Consider the following 22,453-nt stretch of genomic DNA (forward strand, 5'->3'; position numbering starts at 1 on the left):
CATATTCTCTTCTGGAGAGAAGGAAGAGGTATGTAGAGATGTGGGGCTGAGATTTCTAGGCAAAGGTAGTGATACTATAGTTTCTGGATTTAGGTCTACTCTCCAGGAAGATGTAGAAGATACTCTGGAAGGAAGAAACCTCAAAAACTAGAATTTCCTGCAATTCCTGAGTCAGCGTATGGATGAACTCAGTTGCCTTGGTGACCATGGCTTTCTTCCACCACCACCCTCCACCCCACTTCCCTTTCTCTCCTATTGGTACTTCTTTTTTTTTTTTTTTTTAAGATTTTATTTATTCGAGAGAGAGAGAGCAAGCGAGCATGAGCAGAAGGGGCAGAGGGAGAAGCAGACCTCCCTGCTGAGCAGGGAGCCCGGTGCGGGGCTCAATCCCAGGATCCTGGGATCACAACCTGAGCTGAAGGCAGATGCCTAACTGACTGAGCTACCCAGGTGTCCCCCTATTGGTGCTTTTATAACCTGCAAAGCTGTTTGGGAGATTACCTCAGTGAAGTACATGCCCTGGCTTCTGCCATTGTCCTTCTCCAAAAAGACCCAACAAAATCAGAAAGCCAGGCCCCAGATGTGTGATGGCCAAGCTGTGTCTCATCTGCCCTAGGGGGCTAGAGGGGTGTTGGGCTTTTTGAACAAGAAATAAACCAAGCCCTCCTAGAAATACTATCCTTCAGAAACCCCTAGGGCCACCCTACACAAGAGTGAGAATCTGTTCCACCAAACTTGGTCCAGAGGGGAGGACCCCTGGGTATGGAGCTATGTTAACATACCTGATAGATCAAGCATAGATTTAGTTCTGTTGTCTTTCTTTCATGTTTCTAAGATATTTGGCATTCAATCTTTGGGGACCAGTGCTTGTTCTCTTGCGCCATCCACTTCCACAGGCTGACCCTCTTCCATCTTCCCCACTTGGTGTCAGCATGAAATAGGCTGGTATTGTGACATAGTCTCTGATTGCCATAGGGTGGAGCTCACCTGCAAGCGGCTTGCTTGCTTCCCATTGACCTTTCCCAAGGAAGCTAAGAAGCCATGCCTTATTGAAAGTGGAAACAGAGTTGAAGGCTCAAGCTGAGAGTCGGCAAACCTGTCCCTTAAGGCCAGCTTTGATGTGGGAGGAATGAATATTTGAATATTGTTTACAGAGATAAGTGAAGGTAATTTCCTTACATTCTGGGGAAGGTGGGAGAAAAATCAAGTTCCAAATAAACGGAATCAGTGTTCAGAGGAACTGTTATTAAAAATATTTGGTCATTTCCCCCTCATCTTCTACTTTTAGAACTTGACTGTGTCTTCCCTGTGTTCAGAGTTGTTCTTCTCGTTTTAAGGCCTTTGGGGTTGATGGCTGTCTATTCTGGTTTAAGATGCTATTCAGTCCAGGGGCGCCTGGGTGGCTCATTCGTTAAGTGTCTGCCTTCGGCTCAGGTCATGATCCCGGGGTCCTGGGATCGAGCCCCGCGTTGGGCTCCCTGCTCAGCGGGAAGCCTGCTTCTCCCTCTCCCACTCCCCCTGCTTGTGTTCCCTCTCTCACTGTCAAATAAATAATAAATAAAATCTTAAAAAAAAGAAAAAAAAGATGCTGTTTAGTCCCTACTCTCAGATCTGTTTGTTGTATACCTTCCCCAAATCTTTGAATTTTATCTAGACCAGTAGGCCATGGTAGGGAAGACCACTGGCAAATACGTATGTAGGGGTTTAAATACCAAACCAAGGAGGCCATTGAGCTCCCTAGACCTTGGCCTAAGCTGTGTTCAGTACAGTGCCAACCTTTCCTTCCCCAGTTGTGCATGTTGTATCCTTGCTTGCTTTCTGGTTGCCTATAATTCTGAGGGGCAGCTAGATGAGGTGGAAGCCTAAGGCCACACCCCATCTCCCTTACACTTCTCATTTCTAGAACTCTGCCGCCTTTTCTGTGTTTCTTTCCTCTCCCCTATTTCCCCCATCCTCCTTGCTCAAGTTCTAGGATTTCAGCTGATGATCATGGTGGAACAAGGTCTATGTGGTTGGCTTTCCTAACAGGAAATGCTTAACTTGGGGAAAAGTAGGGAGTTCCTAACTTCTTTGCTTTCTCAAGCTTTACAGTGCTTGTTTCCTGCTGGGATTAGAACAGCCTTTTCCATAAATATGCACTGTTCTTGACTGCTCTAACTCAGGCCCAGCTCTGACCCAGTTTCAGTTTTTTCAGATTTGAGTCTGTTAGCTAGTGACCCTTAAAACACTGTACATTTTTGGCCAAGAGGTGGTTTCTGACTAGATAAGACATTTCTCTCCTGGCCCAAGTGAGAAGCCTTTGCAGGGGAGGGGTGTGTGTCCAAGGCTGGTCAGGTAGGTAACATGGTATTTTACAGGCCTGGTGGGGACTGTGGCAGACTGGAAAACAAGGTTTCAACTGATGCTACACTGTGGGATCTATTTTTTTCACAAGTTGGGAAATTGGAGTTTTTAATATAAAATCTCAGAATTATTAGAAGGGTCTGTATGGGAGTGTTGTTCAGTGGGTTAAAAGGTTACCTGGCACTTGTGGGTCTGTCTCTGCAGCTTCATGTGGACTGCCCATGTAGCTTGGGCTCCCTTGGAGCTGGTATTTAGAATTTTCTGAGGGTGGGGGCCAGCTGTGGGGAGAGCCTTCTACCCATTGCCGACTCTGCTTGTGTTTGGTGTTTGTTTTATTGGTTTGGGGAGGGGGAAGTGCAGGGGAGATGTTGAGCAGAAGCACTCAATGTGATTAAACCTCTAGCCGAGCAGATCTGTGGGAGCAGAATATCGACCCCTAGAAAATCAATGGCTGCTGCAGTGGCCAAGCTGCTGTTTGCAGGGGCTCCCACCGCAGGAGGGCAGGCAGCCCCACAGTCTTTCTTCTCCCCTGTCTCACCTCAGAAACGCCCTCAGCCCCCACCCAAAGGGGCAGACCTACCTCAAGAGATTTTGCTGAGGTGGATTAGAACAGCAGGTTCTTGTATTTTTGTAATTAGATTGAAATTTCTCCAGTGACACAGAGCCCCGCCTCCCGACAGCCTCCTTTCCAGACGTTCCTTCCCTGCACTGCAGTTCCATCAAGTGCTCTTACCCAAGTGGCCGGGGCCTATTCGGGGTTGTATTTTGCAGTTTTAGACAGGAGAGTTCATTCCCTTGATGCCAGCACTCAAGAGTCCCTCCCTCCATGTGGAGGTCTAGAGCTCAGGTATGGGATTATGGTGGGGGATCAAGGTTAAAGGAAAGAGAGAAAACTAACAGAGATTGGGTCTACGGAGGATGCTTTTGAGTAGATTATTCATTGAGTAGCTTCTGAAACATGTCTTTTGTGTACCTGGCATTTTTCTGGTTACTAATAAAGTAGGAGGATCTAACCTGGTCCTGCTGTGGTCCCACAGGCAGATTCAGCACAGTGCCATCAGTCCTGCCACAGCCGGTCCAAGCATCACCTCTGGGGTGAGGGTGAAGGGCCAGGGAAGTGTGCTGATTGTGGAGGCTTTGTCCCTCCAAAGCTGTTCTTGTCTTTGAAGTCTCCAAGGCAAAAAATGATTTTAGTCTATAGCACCTATAGCTCGATTTCAAGTAATTGGCCTTCCCACCCAGTTCTCTTCAGTGACTGGGAAATGGGCCACCCTGCTGTGTTAGAGGGCTCTGGTGCCTTTCCCCCATCCCCACCCCGGGTGGATCACACCTGTGGGCAGGGGGTTGAAGCTTGTTTGGCCTCTTCCCTGCAGAAAGGAGCTTCCCCACCTAAGAGTTTGGGGAATGGGGCCCCTAAACAAAGCATAATTGTCCTGCAGTTAGGAGGGTGACTGCAGGGCTGGATGAGGGTTTGAAATCGCCTGGGATGAGGCCATCTAGAGGCCACGGGTGTTTTGACTTCTCTCTCTGGGCCACACGCCTGTGCCTGATAATAGGGGTAGAGCACATTCAGTATGAATACCAGCAGAGATCAGATACCAACCTACACGGGACTTAGCTTCCTGAGGGTCTCCCTGGATTCTGAGTCACTCTCTACTTCCCCTCCACACTCCCTGCACATTAAGTACCCTTCTGAAGACCCAGAAGTGAGAAAAAGTACTATACCATTTAGTGTAGCAAAAGTAAGTTTAAGTTGAGAATTATAGATGAAAGGGCTGATTTGAAATAAACCATGAAAGAAGGTTTAGAAAGGAAGAATGGTTTATGGGAAAAGCAACTAGGCAAGAGCGGAGTGTGTAGCATTGTAGACTTGTAGAGTTAAATTATCTAGTTTTAGTCTTTTCTCTACAGAGCCAAGCAAGGCCTAGTGAGGTTAACTTGTTAGAGCCATGGAGGTAGTCCCTCAACATGTCCAGAGGCAGGTTGTGGCCGGGCTTCAGGCTTTGTTTGGAGCATGGAACCTAGCTTCTGATAGTGGCAAGCTTCCACCTTACAGTAGAAAGAGTGCAAGCTCTGGAATCAGAGGAATGTAGGTTTGAACTCGAGTTCTTCTATGTAATAACTCTCTGTCCTTGGGCATGTCATTCAACTTCTGAGCTCTTGCTTTGGCAAAACAGGGAAGATAACTGCATCTAGAAGATGATTGTGAGAATTAAATGTAAGCCAGCCATGTTACCTGAGGGCTAAGCACATGAGAGTCACATATTTGTGTTTGTTCTGCTTCCCTTCAAGAGGGAGGTACAAAGAGACTTCCTTTATTCCTCTTTCCAGCATCCTTTGAATTTGGAGATTTGGTCTCCCTGAGTTTTATTTATGAATTCTGACGTGTATATATAAGAGATTTCCTCTTGGAGGTGGGCCCTTGAAAAGCATTCTGGAGACCAGAAGAGTTCTGACCCTTCTTTACTGTGCATCCCCCATCATGCAGCCAGAAGGTACCAGGAAGAAATGACCCATTATCCTCAGAACAATAGCCTATTGTCAAAAAAGAGAAGAGGGAGTTTAGTTAGGGGTTTTTGGAAACTTGGGGTAGGGGTTAGGAAATCAAGTTCTCTTAGCCTTTCCCAGAGCAGTTTCTGCTATTCCAAACAGTGGGTGTAGTTCAAGTAGGAGATGGTGTTTGGTCCTAAGCTAGAAAGATGGTGCTGTCTTCTGTGTCTTTCCTTTCCCCTTCTCATCCACCTGCTTATTAGCCCATGACTCGAAAGTACCACCAGTAGTAAGAGGCAGCCTGTTCTGTGTATTGATTTGTTCTTGGCATTTCAGCCAGCACAAGCTAGCCTGCTCTCTGAGCAGAGATGGCAGCTCATCTGTTGGGCTGTGACCACTCATCAGAGTTCTGTAACTCTGGAGTCAGATCACCGTTTCTTCCATTTAGCAAAGATTGTGGAAAAGAGAACCTACGAATGAAGCTTTATTGTACTGAATATTTTTTAGAAGTGTTTGGTAGAGGTAGCCTCTTCTCCCCAACCCTTGACAAATAAGTTGCTTAAGGAAGTCCTTATGAAAAACTAGGTCTCCCCAAAACTAATTTGCCTTAAGTAGTTCCTGTGTAATTATGTTTGCCATACTCCTTTTTCCTTGAAGTTTCTCTCCTTTCCAGACAGAAGTGCTGTCTGCCTTTCTTCAAGGGTCAAGTCTCCCAATCTTTTCTATGTTCTTCAGGATTTCCTCCCATTCTCCAGCATGGGAGCAGCCTCCTGCCGTGGCCATGAATCTGTTCAGTACGCTGCAGGAAAAACACTTGAGAAGTGCCAGTGCAGATCTGGTCATTTCAGGCTGTGTATTTGGGCTTTTTTTCATTCAAGGAAGTCATTTAAGTGAGTGTGGCTGAATTGCAAGGTTCCCAACACCCCCCCACACACACACACACCCCACCCCCACCCCCCACACACACACCCCACACACACACCCATAAGTATATATATAGGATTTACCTGGTTCTCTTGGTAGGTGGTTTCCCCACCAGTAGTCAGCACAACTTGGCAAAAGCTCTTCTCAACTGAAAGAGGACAAGAACTCCATCTGGGGGTTAACAAAAGCTCCATTTCTCAAGGACTCATCCAAATTTATGAGAAAACCTTGAATTGAGCATTTCCATGAGCCTGTTCTTTAGACTTGCCTGTTGATGTTATTTAATCTGCTTGGCAGAACGAACTGATGTCATCCTCAGGCTCTGTCAGGAGACCATTTAAACCCCCTTCCTCCAACCCTGATCTGGTATCTTCTGCTTGAAAATGTACTTCATCAGGCAGCCAATTCATGTTAGAACTTGCAGCCCTTCCTGTGAGAGCACTAGCAGGCCTCCCCCAACCTCCTGCCCCCCTCCAACGAGGTATGGACTGTGTGATTTCAGGCATGGTTTTGTTGTGGTGTGAAGAGAAGGTGTTAGCTGCCGAGTTCTGTTTGTCAGCAGAGCCTGACAAACCCATGCTGGCACTTGCTGGGGCTGGGCAACCAATCACAGCTGGAACAGTTATCGTCATGGAGTCCCTATGGGCTTCCTCTATCAGGTCACATCCCAAAATAACATTGGGCAGTATTTCAAGTGAAGAAACGAAGGCTTTCGGGGCTGTAGCCAGCCTGGAGTGTGAGATTCTGTGTGAAATAGTTGGACCTGCTCCAGCGCTTTTGATCTGCATGGTAGATGAGCAATAAAATGCATGAAACACGTTGGAAACACGTGAGGAAATTCTCCCTGGCCCTGCTGCTTCCTCGGAACTGGCAGGGCACTGAGTGGGCTGATCCTCACCTCCCATCGCTCAGCAGGATTATGCTTGGAAAGAGAGCAAACCTGGGAAAAGAGATCTTTCCACTTAAGGGACATTGTTATAATTCTTTCAGTAGACCTCCTAGAAGATACCTGTTAGGTGGGCCCTTTTGGAAGAACCAAGACACCCTGAGTTTTGAAATGCTAAAAGTAGCCCCTGCCAGGGAGAGTAGGGGCTTGGGTTGATTGAACTTTGTGTGATAGGTGTGTTGTGGAAAGCCAGACTTGTTCGGCACATTGAGGTCTGACTCAACAACCAGACATCCGGCTTTTTGTGGAACAAGAGACCTGAAAAACTGGCTTTTTGTGGGGTAGAAAGCAGAGGTGTGTCCTGTGTAATAAAAGGACATGGAGGGGCGCCTGGGTGGCTCAGTCGTTAAGCGTCTGCCTTCCACTCAGGTCATGAACCCAGGGTTCTGGGATCGAGCCCCGCATCGGGCTCCCTGCTCAGCAGGAAGCCTGCTTCTCCCTCTCCCACTCTCTCTGCTTGTGTTCCCTCTCTCGCTCTTTCTGTCAAAAAATAAATAAAATCTTTAAAACAATAAAATAAAAATAAAAAGGACATGGAGTTCAGAGCAATATCTGTTCATGTAGATAGAGGGGAGACACTTCTTTTGGAGTCTCCTCCCCACCAGGCCCTCCCATTTCCCAATGAAGACATTTACTGTGATGAAGCTACTGGGACTGATCGATGATGTCTTACATCTTACACTGCTTGTGTGTGGTCATAGCTCTCATTCCAGGCTGTTACTGCTGGTACTGCATATTCCATACGGCCCCAACCATATGGCACCAGTGGAGTTTCATGCATATGGCCCAGGGTTACCACAAACTCAGATTTGTCCGGTCCCCCTATTGTATAACTGAGAAAACCAAGCCCAGCTTCTTGCTAGCTTGTCTAAGGCCACAAATGATAAGTACCAAGAACTCGGCCTTGGTCTCCTAACTCAAAGGTGTTGTAGTACTTTTTCTCAGTCCATGTAGTATCACAGCAAAATGGAGAGAGAAAGAACATAGGCTTTGGGGTTCAGCAGACCTGGGTTCAAAATCTAGTTTCTGCTACTTACTTGCTGGATGAGTTGGGCATGTAACCCAATCTTTCTGAGCATCAGCATGTACATCTTCAACATGTTAATGGTAGTAGTACCTGTTTCCGAGAATAGTAGAAAAGTAAAGAACTCCATAAAGTGCCTGGCACATTATACATGCTTCAGATGGTAAATGGCACATGATTTGTCCCTTCCTATGCTAACATTCTGGTTCTTTAAAAAAACAAAACAAAACAGAAACAGAAAAACAGGGCAGCCTGGGTGGCTCAGTTGGTTAAGTACCTGCCTTCGGCTCAGGTCATGATCCCAGGGTCCTGGGATAGAGTCCCACATCGGGCTCCCTGCTCAGCAAGGAGTCTGCTTCTCCCTCTTCCCTTGCCCGTCCCCCACTGCTTGTGTTCTCTCTAGCTATTTCTAGCTCTCTCTCTCCCCCACCCCCAAATAAATAAAATCTTTAAAAAGAAAAAAATTTTTCTTTTAAATCAACTACCCCCATGCTGACCAGTTGCCATCTGCTGAAAATGACAGTTTGAGAGATTGGCCTCAAACCAACCAAATCAGAGAGATAAGAAGATTAATGCTGCTTCCTTCCCCACTATTACTCTGTGCCCAGGCATCCCAGCCCACGTGGGGCTGCTCTTGACAGTGGTTTATTTAGCAGTTTTTCTCCAAGGAGCTCAGGGCACTTTACCAAAACTGACAGCCCTCCTCAGAGTGTCTCTGTGAAGAAAGCCACCAGGCTGCCACCACAGATACCTCCAGGGTCCTGAGAGCCCAGTCCCAGGGGTTGCCAGTGTTTTCTTCAGGCTCCTGGGATCTCTCAGCTGGACTAACACATTCACTTATGGATCTGTGGAGAACCTGGTTTTTAACAGAAGTGTGGCTGAAGGGGAGAACCTGGTTTTTAACAGAAGTGTGGCTGAAGGAGCCATCCGTAGGCCCCGTTCCAACCCATAGCAGTGGTTGGTGGGCTATTGTTGGGTTTTTTTTCTTCCCTTCCCCCCCACCCCCAGTTCCTCAGATTCCCAAGGGTATATACTCAGTTGAGCAGGGGTTCCTCAGTTGAAGGCAGCAGAAATAGAGCAAAGGGGAACTTTGGCTTTACCTCTACTATCTGAACTGTTTTTACCATGAGAATATTCATATTTTGTTTAATTAAAAACAAAAATATTCAGGGGCACCTGGGTGGCTCAGTCGGTTGAGCATCTGACTCTTGATTTCAGCTCAGGTCTGATCTCAGGGTCCTGGGATCGAGCCCTGCATCAGGCTCTGCCCTCAGTGGGGAGTCTACTTGAGGATTCTCTTTCCCTCTCCCTCACCCGCCCCCCCCATGATAAATACATACATACATACATACATACATACCGAAGATGTTCAAAACATTTAATTTTCCAAAGCCATTTGAATGGGGCCAAGTTCTTATGGATGGACCTTTGATTCCTATTCTGTTTCAAAATACAGATTTCTTTTTTCTGTAAGCAAGTAGTTGTATTACCAGAAGCTGGCAGATCAATAAGGAATGGGTACTGAAGGAAGGAATGCTGAGGGAACCTACTGGTCCCTAAAAGAAAGCTTTGAGCTGTGGTTTCTGTTACAGGTCAGGGCCTAACAAGTGGCTTTCAAGGTCTACACAGTTGGCTTCTCTTGTCTTCTTGCTGCCTCTTTGAGTTTATTCTCCTTGGCTCAGAAGCCAGGTGTCCCTGGTATAGCTTAGCCCTCAACATGGGGATGGAATTCTCCTTTCTTAGGATGAACCCAGGGCTTTTTATAGCTGCAGGTACTTTAGTCCTTTGAAAGGGAAGACACCTTCTGGTGTTATCTATAGGAGAGCCTTCTTGAGTTCTTGTCCATGCTGGGACTAATTCTTACTGCATATTTAAAGCATGCTATGGTGTGCTAGCATTTTGGAAAGCTAGCATTTTCTGACTTCTGAGCTAACTTTGGAGAGCTGGACACAGGCACAAATGCATACCTACCTGCCTGCCTTGCCTTCAGGGCAAGCTTTATTCCCATAGAACTCTGTAGAATGTTCCCAGCTTAGTGAAGTAACCAGCTGATTTGCAGAAGGTCCAACCAACCTAATACTTTGGGGAGAGCCTAAGAGGTGCCGTCTGGCCTTCAGTGTTATTGTCAGACTCCAGGGTCAGTGTCATCTTGAGCTAATCTTTTTAGGGTGAGCTGCTTGTAGGAATAGGAATAGACTTAGGCCATTTTGGATCTCCTTTCTCTTTGATGTCTCTTTAAGAGAACTTCTTTTTTAAACGTTTGAGCATTAGGTGTTTCCCAGATCTGAGCCCTTACCCAAAGCTCTCATCCTTTAGTTAGTTCCCAGCTTGAAGTTAATGTGTGGTGTTGAACCAGTGGTATTGCTAGAGAATGAGGTTGGGGCTGGGTGTGCATTTCCTGTGGTGAATATTTTTCATATTGAGCTCCTGGTTGCTAATCTCAGGAGTTTACTGACCTCGAGTGAACGCTATACTGATGAATTCAAGGTAAGCAAAGCCCCCCAATAAACATCAAGTTTTCACCAAAAAAATAAAGCTAGGAGGAAAACTGATTTGTTCAGTTGGTAAACATTTGTTCATCCCTGTTGTGGGCCAGTTGTTAGGACTATAGTCCCAGATCTTCTTGGCAGTTAAGGAATTGTCTTATACAATCTGTCCCTTTCCCACGTCCTACCCTTTATGTTTACTGTGTGGTAATTTGGAGCAAGTGCATCCTTGGTAAATGTAGGTTATAATAATCTAATGGAGAGGGGATCTGTGAATGTTGCCCAAACTTGTTTAACATTCTCCTGTAGCTAGCTCCTGGTGCCATCCTGGCAGTGTTTTGTCAAGTTTCCCCATCGGGAAAGAACTAAAGGCTCACTGAAAGAGCAGCTTTCTTGTGACTATAGAAGTTGGGGACAGGAGGGGCGCCTGGGTGGCTCAGTCGTTAAGTGTCTGCCTTCGGCTCAGGTCATGATCGTGGGGTCCTGGGATTGAGCCCCGCATCGGGCTCCCTGCTCAGCAAGGAGTCTGCTGCTCCCTCTCCCACTCCCCCTGCTTGTGTTTCTTCTCTCGCTGTGTCTCTCTCTCTCAAAAAATAAATATTTTAAAAAGGGGTGGGGACAGGAAAGAAGATGAAAGTGCAGGAAGATCTGCTCTGATAGATAGACCATGGGTCAGTAAACTACAGCTTATGGGCTAGTTATTTGTTTTTATAAATAAAGTTTTATTAGAACACAGTCCACCCATTTGTTAATGTGTTATCTATGACTGCTTTAGCACTATGGTTGAGTAGTTGTGACAAAGACTAATGGCCCACAGAGTCTAAAATATTTTCTATCTGACTCTGAATAGAGTTTGCCATCTATAAGCTTTAGTATCATGACTACATAACTTGTGCAGTGTGTTTACTCTTGGTTGGCTAGGTAAAATATTAATTGTGTAGTACAACTGTTGAAAGAAGTCTTTCTGCCTGACATTGCTAATCCATATGCTTATGTGTATGTTTCAGGATCTATCTGGTTCAATAGACGATCTCCCCATGGGGACAGAAGGAGCTCTGAGCCCTGGAGTGAGCACATCAGGGATTTCCAGCAGCCAAGGAGAGCAGAGTAATCCAGCTCAGTCTCCTTTCTCTCCTCATACCTCCCCTCACCTGCCTGGCATCCGAGGCCCCTCCCCGTCCCCTGTTGGCTCTCCCGCCAGTGTTGCTCAGTCTCGCTCAGGACCACTCTCGCCTGCTGCAGTGCCAGGTACCTTCAAGGGCCGGACTTCAGGGAGAGGGAAAAGGGACTGGCCCCCCAGTGATATCAGGGAGCCCCAGCCTTCCACTGTCACAAAGAGCATCTCTGGTTCATGTCTGCAAAGTTTCCATTCAGCGTTTGAAGAAGAGAGATGGGAGCCCCTTGGTGGGGTCCCTCTGTGTATGTGTTATTGGGAGGTTTGGCCTTGGCAGCAGCCATTTCCAGCTCTGAAATGACCTCCTAGCTAGAATTTCCAGGCTTAGCCGTGACTGGCTTCTTTCTCTGTTTGGAGCAGGCAACCAGATGCCACCTCGGCCACCCAGTGGCCAGTCGGACAGCATCATGCATCCTTCCATGAACCAATCGAGCATTGCCCAAGATCGAGGTGAGACCCTGGGCTTTCGGGGAGGTGCAGAAGTCTAAGGGAGCCATTTAATTATCCTGTACAATAGCCTTTGGAAAATTGTATGACCAGGAAGCTTAGGACAATCCCAGCAACGAATTGTGAAGTTAGAGTGGGTTTGACCATGTTGGTGGCTCCAGTGTTGTGTTACCCCCCAGTGTTGTTTCTCAATGTTTGTGCTCTGTTGGATTCCTCTCTACATCGTGTCTAATTTGGTCAGCAAATACTGAAGACTCGGCATCAAATCTTTACCCTTTAAATCCTGTCCCGTTTTGTTGTCATTGCTGTTTGTCTTTTCAGACCCCCATTTAGTAGAAACAGTTGGCATGCCCTGGTTGGTGGCTATGTCACTTTGGAGGGTGCCTAAAAGAGCACATAATTGTATAGCCAATAAGATAGAGACTTCGTAGGTAGTTGCTAAAGAAAATGTAGATGGTGAGGTCTTATGATAAGGGAGAACATGTGTTCTCATTGTACTGAGGTAATAATATATGGACACTATCCACAAATAGGTTACATGCAGAGGAACCCCCAGATGCCCCAGTACAGTTCCCCCCAGCCCGGCTCGGCCTTATCTCCGCGTCAGCCTTCGGGTGGACAGATGCACACAGGCATGGGCTCCTACCAGCAGAACTCCATGGGGAGCTATGGTCCCCAGGGGGGTCAGTACGGCCCACAGGGTGAGTATGCAGCCCAGTTAGGAGTACATAGAGGTGTGTACATATGCTGCTCTCCGGGTTGTAAGAGTAGGACTGCCCTTTGCTTTAAATGCACCAAAGCCAGGCCCTAAAATAGGGCAGGACTGTCACCATGGGAAAGTCCCTGAATATCCCTGAGCCTCTCTTTCATCCGTAAAATGGGGAGAAGGTGTTTACCCCAAGACTGGGCAAACACTTAATGGCAATTAAAGTAAATTAGTCCTAATAGAATGTATCTTTCCTCAAAATGAGCCCTGGATGGATCTAAAGCTGAAGTCTTACACAGAGCATGGAAGAGACGGCAGATTGCCTATGTAGAAAGGAAGGAGTTCTGGGAGTTGAGGGGCCTGGGTAGCAGCAAAGCCTGCCAGCAAGCCTTGCTCTGTGCTGCACTAGCTTTAGGATGAGAGGACAACTGGGGCCTGCCTTTCTTGTGTTTCTGGCCTCCTCCCCCCTTTTTTTATGGGGTGAAGGCTGCCATGAAGTTGGTCTCTTATCAGACCAAATAGTGAGTGATTCCTATCATTTATTATCTTTGGAGTTTTAGAGCTGAGCGAGATTAAGGAATTGCTAGTGAGTCATTAACCAGGTCTCTGCGTCTTCTCTTCTTTCCTTCCCAGGAGGCTACCCCAGGCAGCCAAACTATAATGCCTTGCCCAATGCTAACTACCCCAGTGCAGGCATGGCCGGAAGTATGAACCCTATGGGTGCTGGAGGTCAGATGCATGGGCAGCCTGGCATCCCACCTTATGGCACACTCCCTCCAGGGAGAATGAGTCATGCCTCCATGGGCAACCGGCCTTATGGCCCTAACATGGCCAATATGCCACCTCAGGTTGGGTCAGGGATGTGTCCCCCACCAGGGGGCATGAACCGGAAAACTCAAGAAACTGCTGTCGCCATGCATGTTGCTGCCAACTCTATCCAAAACAGGTAAGGCCTGGGAAGTGAAGAGGGTGTCAGCAGAAGGAAATAAATTGTAAAGTGATTTGGGTTGTTGAGATGCTTCTGGATCTGAACCATGCCATCTTGGTAAATATGTATTTTATTGAGAGCTCTTTAGAAAACTGGGTTTCCCTACAATGGGAAAGAAAACCAACAAAAGTGCTGATTCTTTTTTTTAAAATTTTTATTGTTATGTTAATCACCATACATTACATCATTAGTTTTTGATGTACTGTTTCATGATTCATTGTTTGTGCATAACACCCAGTGCTCTATGCGGAATGTGCCCTCTTTAATACCCATCACCAGGCTAACAAAAGTGCTGATTCTTAAGCATCTTCAGTTGGTATCAAATTTCACATGTCCAGATACTGTATGTAAAGAACTTTAGAAAGCATAGGTTATTTTGATGAGTAAAATAAGTTTTCAGAGTTTCTCCATTTCTTCTGTCAGTCTAGTTTTTTGGTTTCCAAAAGGATTTTAATGATACACATGACTTGGATCTGTAGTGTGAGAAATAGAGGATGGTAAGGTTGTGGTTTGCCATTTCTCTACTGTTCTGTGTGGTTCTTCGTGTTTGAATCTGGCACTAAAGTGCAGAGAGCTCATGTGATTTGGTTTAATGACTTTGAAGATTCATCCATTCTTCCTTGGACACTCACTTTGGTGGCCGTTCACTTCAGTGAATATGATTCTACTGGCTTTTGAAGGCTCTGTCTGTGTACTCCTCTGTTGGTGGCTACAGTTCTTACAGTGACTCTTGTCTTACTGGAATGCTTATGAACTAAGGTAGAATAGGGGGGTTAATGGTAAAGAGATGGGTTTGGTAGTGTTTCAGAATGATGGAAGCATAGAGTTTGCAGTAGGTCCATCAAGAAAGCACCTCCAGGTGCTATGCCATGAGGGGTCCAGTTTGGTTGGGTTTTGACATGACAGAGTGGTAAAATCTAGGCCTTTTGCCATAAAGAGGGCCCTTCAATGGAAACACATTTTGACACTGGAGGTGACTTAGAGGGAGGCAGTACTTAAGAGACATAGTAGGGGTCCCTTCTCCAAGGATTGTATCCTTTAAAATTGAACTATGGTTTCCTGTTTGGAGCCTGAACCATCTTAGAACCTTTCGTGGGAGGTAATAGATAGGAATGTCTGGGTCAGGTGGTACATGGTTGTGGTTTGGGAAACCCATAAACTTTTTCCCTGTAAGCCTTACTAGATGATCTTGGCTCACAAACTCTATTTAGCTCAGGTCCAAATATGAAAGCTCAGTGTGTCTAACTCTTGTCTCTCTGTCACTTTCCATCTTCTTCCTCAGGCCACCAGGCTACCCCAATATGAATCAGGGGGGCATGATGGGAACTGGACCTCCCTACGGACAAGGGATTAATAGTATGGCTGGCATGATCAACCCTCAGGGACCCCCGTATCCCATGGGTGGGACCATGGCCAACAATTCAGCAGGTCAGTCCAAGTCCTTGCTCATCCCAGGAATTTCTTCCAGAATGATCTTCATGTCACAAACTTACTGGACTTGAGATTTTTTTTCTCTTTTATAGGGATGGCAGCCAGCCCAGAGATGATGGGCCTTGGGGACGTCAAGTTAACTCCAGCCACCAAAATGAACAACAAGGCAGATGGGACACCCAAGACAGAATCCAAATCCAAGGTAATGATTTATATCCTGACTCCTCTCAACTCTCTGTCCCATCCTCTCCAGGGATAGGAAGGAAAAAGAAAAGAGGGTGACTAGACTCTAGCCTTTTATGACATGGATTAGATCATCTCAGAAAAGGCTGATCATCTTGAACATGAAGGGTCCCAGGCTAGTAGCTCATTGAATTAGATTTCAGTTAGCCTAAGGGGTCCTGATGTAAATAACACAATGTTCTCACAGCTGTCTGTGATAGAGGAAATGCCAGGCCTGCAGTGTAGAATTCTCTGTAATGCCCTTTGTGAAACTGTGCACCCTGTCCTCATGCATTGATAGGTGGTGTGTGCCATGGGCAACTAGTTGCTCTTCTCTTCCTGGACCTTACTCCAAGCAGCAGGAATGGTTGGTGCCCTGTGTTCTATAGAGAGGAAGATGAGGCAGGTGGGGTTTGGGTCCTTGCTTGGCCTCCCTGTAGGATGGTCCTGAGTGTGCTCTCTGTTGGGTTGTGTGGCAGTCTGGGGACCTGCTCAGTGTTTGAATCATTTGAAACATTTCTGCCCTTTGTCATGCCCCATTTTCCCCATCTTACAAAGTACGGGAAATAAAAATGTACAGCTGCCACGTCCTGTGGACCTTCACCTCTGACTCTCAGACCCTTTTAGCCATCCTCCTGTCTGGGACAGGATATTTAACATCCAAAGCCTTTCAGGCAGGCAGGAGACCCTTCCTTTCTTGAGAGGAGGAAGTTTCTTTTCATTTCAGTCCATCCCATTGTCTCAAAATCAACGTTTTGAGTTTCTTGAGTTCTCTGAAACAGTCTGTAAAATCATGCCCAGCCTCCTGGGTAATAGCATGGAGGTAGAATAGTGACATTGTTGTCAGGTGGATAAGGGTTTGACACTTAGCTCTGCTACTTAAAAACAATGAGATTTCAGGAATGGCCTCCTGTGCCTGCTTCCTTATCTTTGAAGAGGAGGATAATTAATAATGCCTGATATATAAAGGCGTCTAGCACGGCACCCAATGCATAATATATAGGCGGTGTTAGCTTCCTTCCTTTACAGGAAGAATTTCTAGCTCCCATTTGGTCTTTTGACCTTGCAAAGGCAAGGTACATGTTACTAACTACCCCAGAATAAGAAGCTTTACCAATGCCCTAATCAAGGGACTTCTGAGACCACCCTTAGCATAGGCTTTGAATCTGACCGGTTCCTATGAATCTTGACCTGCCCCTTCCAGAAATCCAGTTCTTCTACTACAACCAATGAGAAGATCACCAAGTTGTATGAGCTGGGTGGTGAGCCTGAGAGGAAGATGTGGGTGGACCGTTATCTGGCCTTCACGGAGGAGAAGGCCATGGGCATGACAAATCTGCCTGCTGTGGGTAGGAAACCTCTGGACCTCTATCGCCTCTATGTGTCTGTGAAGGAGATTGGTGGATTGACTCAGGTGAGTGCCTAGCACTTGGCTTCCTCTGTGGTTTCAACAAGCCTCTCTCTAGGTACTCAGTGGCTTCACCTGGTGCCAAGCATCCCACAGGGGCATCACCGTCTCCTGCTCTCTGAGGCACATACTGACAGACTGGAAGCACAGGGCTTCCAGAAGATAAGACAAAGACAGGAGGCTGAGACCTCCCTGGGTGGTAGTAGGAAGTATTAGCAATGAGTTTACCATATGTCTAGGGTCTCACTGGGGTACAAAGATAGGGAAAATGCGGGAGGCAGTTTGACATAGTAAGCAAGGGCACGGTTTGGAGAGATGAGTCAGGTTTTGAATTCTTTCTTAGCCACTTTAACAACACATGTGACCTTAATCAAGGTGAATGACCACTCTGAGCCCTAACATATTTGTAAAGTAGGGATAGTGTATATCCTGCTAGACTGTCAAAAGCTAGAAAAATACGCAAAGCTTGCAGCAAGGTTTCTGCCATATAAATTGGTCTGCAAGATGGTACAGGTGTAGCCGGAGTAGTTGCTGACCCTTTCCTTCCAATCCCAGTGAAGATGGGATTTCAGGAGCTATTTAATAGAAATAGCTTATGAAGGATGAAGTAGGTGGAGAAGTTGTGTTTAGTTATTCCATATGGCATACTTAAGTGAATGCAGTAATCTGTGCTAAAAACCTCTGAACTGAATACCACCCTGAGCCTTGCCCCTGCTCTGATACCTTATAGCATTGCTTTACACTCAGCCCAGGAGGCAAATAGTTGAGGCAATGCTGTGCTTTGGGAACTTTCCTCCTGTGCGTGTTCTGTAGTCATCAGATCAGGAGCCTGCTGTTGGATCTGAGTTTGTGGCTGAGCTCAGGGGGAGGCGTGGCGGGGAGAGACGTGTTCCAAACCTTCTAAATCAGAAGAGGAAAACAGCTGTCACCAGCAGAAAAGAAAGTGATTGGAATGAAGCCAACCAACAGTCAGTTATGAATTCCTTCTCCCTTCAGGCTTTATTCCCCTCCCCCACAAAGGAAAACAAAACAAAACAAGACACGTGCACACCGCCACATAACTGGCGTGGGAAGCAAAGCCACAGCAGGCTTCTGAGGTGACCCTGGGCTTACTCCTGCCATTCTCCCTGGTATTGAGTTCTCCTAGTCGGGCTTCTCCTGCCTGTAAGGAAAGGGAGGGGGCATCGGGTTAGGTTCGGCATACTTTTGATTGGATAGGCTTCTGGATTCACCGAACCTAGGATGCGGTACAGAGGGAATCCCGAAGCCTGCACCTGTCTTCCAGTTTGCAAAAGGACGCCAGCCTTTTAGGTGCTGTGATGTAATTGAATGCTAAAGTCGGTGGGAGTTCAGAGGAGAAAGAGTGCCGTTATAAGTTTGTGAAGCTTCCAAGAAGGCAGAAGATGAGTCCTGAGCTTCTGTGAAGGATTAGTAGGGTGTAGGTAGAGAAAGGGGTCATCCAGTTGACGGGCCTACGTGGCATGGAGATATAGGAGAGAGTCCGGAATATACCCAACCAGCTCCATTCCCAACCTTCAGGCTTCAGCTCAGATGTTAGCCTGCTCTGGAAAGTGTTCCTGGTCACCTCCCCACCATCTAGGTTGTCCCTCTCTTTGCTTCCTTATCACTCTTCTCTCTGGTATCACAGGTACCAGGTCAGTAGATACCACAACATGTTGGGCTTTGTTTGTGCGTTGGGCCTGGAAAGCTGGTGTTCCCAGCCTTTGGGGTGGATGAGTAAGCATAAGAATACATGAAGAAGGAGACTTGCCTGGCTAGAGCAGAAAGACCATCTAATTATAGGGATTGGGGAATGGTCTTGGTCAGTGTGTCCTGAAGCTTAGGAAAGGAGACAAGTATAGGCTGGCCGCTGGGAGGGCACAGAGAAGTTAGAGGGCCTGAGGCGTCTCCTGGACAATCAGGACAGTGACTGGTGAGGGAAGAAGGGGGCTTGTAGTTCGTGACATGTCACTGAGAAGCAGGGCAGCAGTGGCACAAGAATGTAAAATTTGCAAAGAGCCCCACAACGAGAAAACAGCCCACATATGGAAACCTCCAGTTTGACAAAGTAAGTCTAGCAGAGTGGTAGCTGATATTGCCACGTCTCAATCAAAATGTTGATTTTTATTGTTGCCTTTGAAGGGGTTTGGGTCTGATGGTGATTTGCACACCATTTTTCAGTTGTATACTCGTGTAAAGCATCATACCTTCCGAATTCTGTTCTCTCCCATTAATAATGATGTGAAATTTGCCCTCTTTTGAATAAGCACTGTCTGCTAGTTGCAGTGATCTATGGATAGAGCCTCTTGAGGGTAGAGGGCAGCTAGCCATGGATTTAACACTTGTTGTGGAGTCTGCACTGAGGGGGGTTAACTTTGGTCGTTAACTGAGAACTGCGATTCCGTAAGAGATGAGTGCCTGGTAACCTGATGGGGTTTGGGGCTTGTGAGCAGGAAGACCAGGTGGAAGATGTACCTCGACTCTTCTGGTTGGTTGTACAGGTCAACAAGAACAAAAAATGGCGGGAACTTGCGACCAACCTCAATGTGGGCACCTCAAGCAGTGCTGCCAGCTCCTTGAAAAAGCAGTACATCCAGTGTCTCTATGCCTTTGAGTGCAAGATTGAACGGGGAGAAGACCCTCCCCCAGACATCTTTGCAGCTGCTGATTCCAAGAAGTCTCAGCCCAAGATCCAGCCTCCCTCTCCTGGTAAGGATCGGTGAACAGCCCCACTAAGGCTCACCCTTCACGGGGAGCATTCAGGGGTCCAGGCTCCTTATTCAGCAGCGCCTGGCCCCAGGGACACGTGCGCTGCCCTGTCCTACCCCAGGGCTTACCACGCTGGCAGAACTAAAGAGCGGACAGTGGCGACTCCCTTGAGAGGTAGTCTGCAGCAGCCCTTAAGTTTTAATTTTCATTGTGCACCTGGCATCTTGCCAAATGTTTGTAAACTAGCGAGTAGGAGGGACACCAGAGGAGTAGGGAAATCTGACAAATCTCAGTGAGGCAGGGCCATCTGGGAGCTTTGGCCCACTGATGTCAGCGCCTCAGAATGCAGCTCAGACTAGAGCCCTGAATTCCCCAGGGAGCTGAGATGCTAATGAATGGGAAGGAGGGGGTGGGGAGGGGATATGAATGGAACTCTCTGATGGGAGTGCCTCTGCCCACCCTCCTTTCTGAGAGGAGGCTGGGGCCTGGGCAAGCATGGGGAGGGAAGAAGGCCAGGGCTCCTAGAAGGTGGGTGTAAACACATGTGCCCTGGTGTTGACCTCTGAGGATGTAATGAGTGCCTGAGATGACTCATCAGCTGGGGAGGCCTAAGCAGTGGGATATCTGCTGCTGGGAATGGTAACTAATGGAAACATTAATTACTGGTAGTTCTGCTCGGATCAGCTTAGAAGAACATTGGAACCTGAGAGGTGACACTATGCTAGATGCTTGTGACTAGGACCTCCTAGGTTCCTAAAGTACACTGAAGGTTTGGGGCAAGATGGAGCCTTCCTACCTAGGATTCCAGGGGCTCTGACCGGGAACTTGTGCACCAGCATTACAGGGTTTAGTAGGTTAGACAGAGTCCTTGGGGAAGTAAAGAAAAGTAGTCAGGGAAGCTGGCAGAGACGCAAGGAAACACTAGCATGGTGATGGCATTGCCACACTACTCCTGCTCTCCAAATGTGAAACAGTATCAAGGAGCAACAGAACCTCAAATTCCCCAGGGCACCTGGGCGGCTCAGTCAGTTAAGCATCCGACTCTTGATCTCAGCCCAGGTCTTGATCTCAGGGTCGTGAGTTCAAGCCCCACGTCAGGCTCCACACTGGGCATGGAGCCTATATTTAAAAAAAAAAAGAAGAAGAACCCTCAAATTCCCTTTTTATTACCTGGCCTTACATATTCCCTGCTGAGAAGGGTGATTTAGGCTTTAAAGAACCCCAGCTTTAGCCTTATAACAGTCCTTTCCAAAGAAACCCCAGGGCGTTTGTATATTTCTGTGAGAGTTAAACACTTGCCAGCTCACCCCACATCTCTGTCCACAGCGGGATCTGGGTCTATGCAGGGGCCACAGACACCTCAGTCAACCAGCAGTTCCATGGCAGAAGGAGGAGACCTGAAGCCACCAACTCCAGCATCCACACCACACAGTCAGATCCCCCCCTTGCCAGGCATGAGGTAAGGCCAGAAGCAGGGGCAGGTGGCTTGGAGGACCTGGGCAGAAGTGCATGAGCTTCTGTGCAGCCCAGGTGGTCCCTGCTCGGCCCACCCAGCCAGGGACTCTCACATGCCCTGCTTACTGAAGGAATTGCTTTATTTGGGGTTTAATTGGCTTTCCTCACTCTGGAGCAGGAGCAATTCGGTTGGGATCCAGGATGCCTTTCCTGATGGAAGTGACCCCACATTCCAGAAGCGGAATTCCATGACTCCAAACCCTGGGTACCAGCCCAGTATGAATACCTCTGACATGATGGGGCGCATGTCCTACGAGCCAAATAAGGATCCTTATGGCGGCATGAGGAAAGGTGACCAACTGCTTGAGGACAGGGCCAGGGAAATGGGGGGATATCTTGAGAGTGGTTCACAGTTCTTGTTAAGCCATTCTCGGAGATAAGGCCTTTCCAGACCCAACCACCACTCTTCATCCCTACCTCCTTTCTTGTCTCCCTCTCCCTGGCCTCACCTTGTCACACCTTAACAAGTACGTGCTCTTTGATGGTTGGAGCCTCTTTAGATCTCTTCTGAACCCGTCAGGAAAACTGTAGGAACAAACCTGAGCCCTGAAGAGGGCTTGGTCTTTGGGGCAGGCAAAGTGTAGGCTGCAAGGCCTGCTGGCTTACCGGTTTGCTCACACTTAATTTCTGCGCACAGCTCCAGGGAGCGATCCTTTCATGTCCTCGGGGCAGGGCCCCAACGGCGGGATGGGAGACCCCTACAGCCGAGCTGCTGGCCCTGGGCTGGGAAATGTGGCGATGGGACCGCGACAGCACTATCCCTATGGAGGGCCTTATGACAGAGTGAGGTGAGCATGGCCCCTGCTCCTGTCCCACCCCAGCCCCCCACAGCTATTGTGGACTCAATCCACTGCTCCACCTGTGTACAGGACGGAGCCTGGAATAGGACCCGAGGGAAACATGGGCACCGGAGCCCCACAGCCGAATCTCATGCCTTCCAACCCAGACTCGGGGATGTACTCTCCCAGCCGCTACCCCCCGCAGCAGCAGCAGCAGCGGTGAGTGAAGGCTGCTATCAGTGTCGCTGTGGCTCAGGCTTTGCCACTTCCCGCCCTGATCCTCTGATTCTCTCCCTCCTACAGACATGATTCCTATGGCAATCAGTTCTCCACTCAAGGCACCCCTTCCGGCAGCCCCTTCCCCAGCCAGCAGACCACACTGTATCAGCAGCAGCAGCAGGTGAGGAGGGCAGCTGGGTGCGCCGACATACAGGTTCCCCCCCGGGAGCCGGGTAGAGGACTGAGTTGGAGAGTTTAAGGAGGGCTTGCTCTAGATACTTTGGTATGCTCCCACCCACATAGTTCTGCTGAAGAGCCGAGCCCTCAATCTCATCCCTGTTCAGATTCCAGTCCAGTCTCGCTAGTTCTCCAAAAGAGCTAGAAACCGATCTTATTTTGATTTTTGAACTTTTCTACATTTTTCTACCTAGAGCAAGGGAGAACCGGGGGAAATAGGGACTGATTCTTGCTTTCAGAAACAACTTCAAAAGATCATTTGTAAAGGTGATTCCTTTCTTCCCTTGGAGTCCCCGTCCTCCCCTGGACGCACAGAAGTAAGCCCGGCAGGTGTCTGGTGTAGCCATCTCGGCAGCTGTGCATCTTGTGTCCCTGCGTGCAGAATATTAACTGCCCCTCTGCTTG

At 47.7% G+C, this 22,453-nt stretch overlaps 1 protein-coding gene across 4 annotated transcripts in view; it reads left to right on the forward strand.

Annotated features, from left to right (window-relative positions):
- The window catches only part of ARID1A (AT-rich interaction domain 1A), a 66,476-nt gene that overhangs the window by 38,492 nt on the left and 5,531 nt on the right, over positions 1-22,453 (forward strand). The window contains exons 5-17 of one of the 4 annotated variants that reach the window (XM_027598310.2): positions 11,221-11,461; positions 11,745-11,837; positions 12,368-12,535; positions 13,174-13,486; positions 14,811-14,956; positions 15,052-15,161; positions 16,386-16,595; positions 19,091-19,298; positions 20,625-20,757; positions 20,929-21,104; positions 21,451-21,601; positions 21,683-21,811; positions 21,896-21,992. In XM_027598310.2, the coding sequence (XP_027454111.1) occupies positions 11,221-11,461; positions 11,745-11,837; positions 12,368-12,535; positions 13,174-13,486; positions 14,811-14,956; positions 15,052-15,161; positions 16,386-16,595; positions 19,091-19,298; positions 20,625-20,757; positions 20,929-21,104; positions 21,451-21,601; positions 21,683-21,811; positions 21,896-21,992 (2,175 nt within the window). The remainder of the gene's footprint in view (positions 1-11,220; positions 11,462-11,744; positions 11,838-12,367; positions 12,536-13,173; positions 13,487-14,810; positions 14,957-15,051; positions 15,162-16,385; positions 16,596-19,090; positions 19,299-20,624; positions 20,758-20,928; positions 21,105-21,450; positions 21,602-21,682; positions 21,812-21,895; positions 21,993-22,453) is intronic. The other 3 variants (XM_027598329.2, XM_027598336.2, XM_027598319.1) reach the window with 3 other exon arrangements.

This window comes from Zalophus californianus, chromosome 4 (assembly GCF_009762305.2).
Source record: "Zalophus californianus isolate mZalCal1 chromosome 4, mZalCal1.pri.v2, whole genome shotgun sequence".
NCBI classification, from domain to species: domain Eukaryota; kingdom Metazoa; phylum Chordata; class Mammalia; order Carnivora; family Otariidae; genus Zalophus; species Zalophus californianus.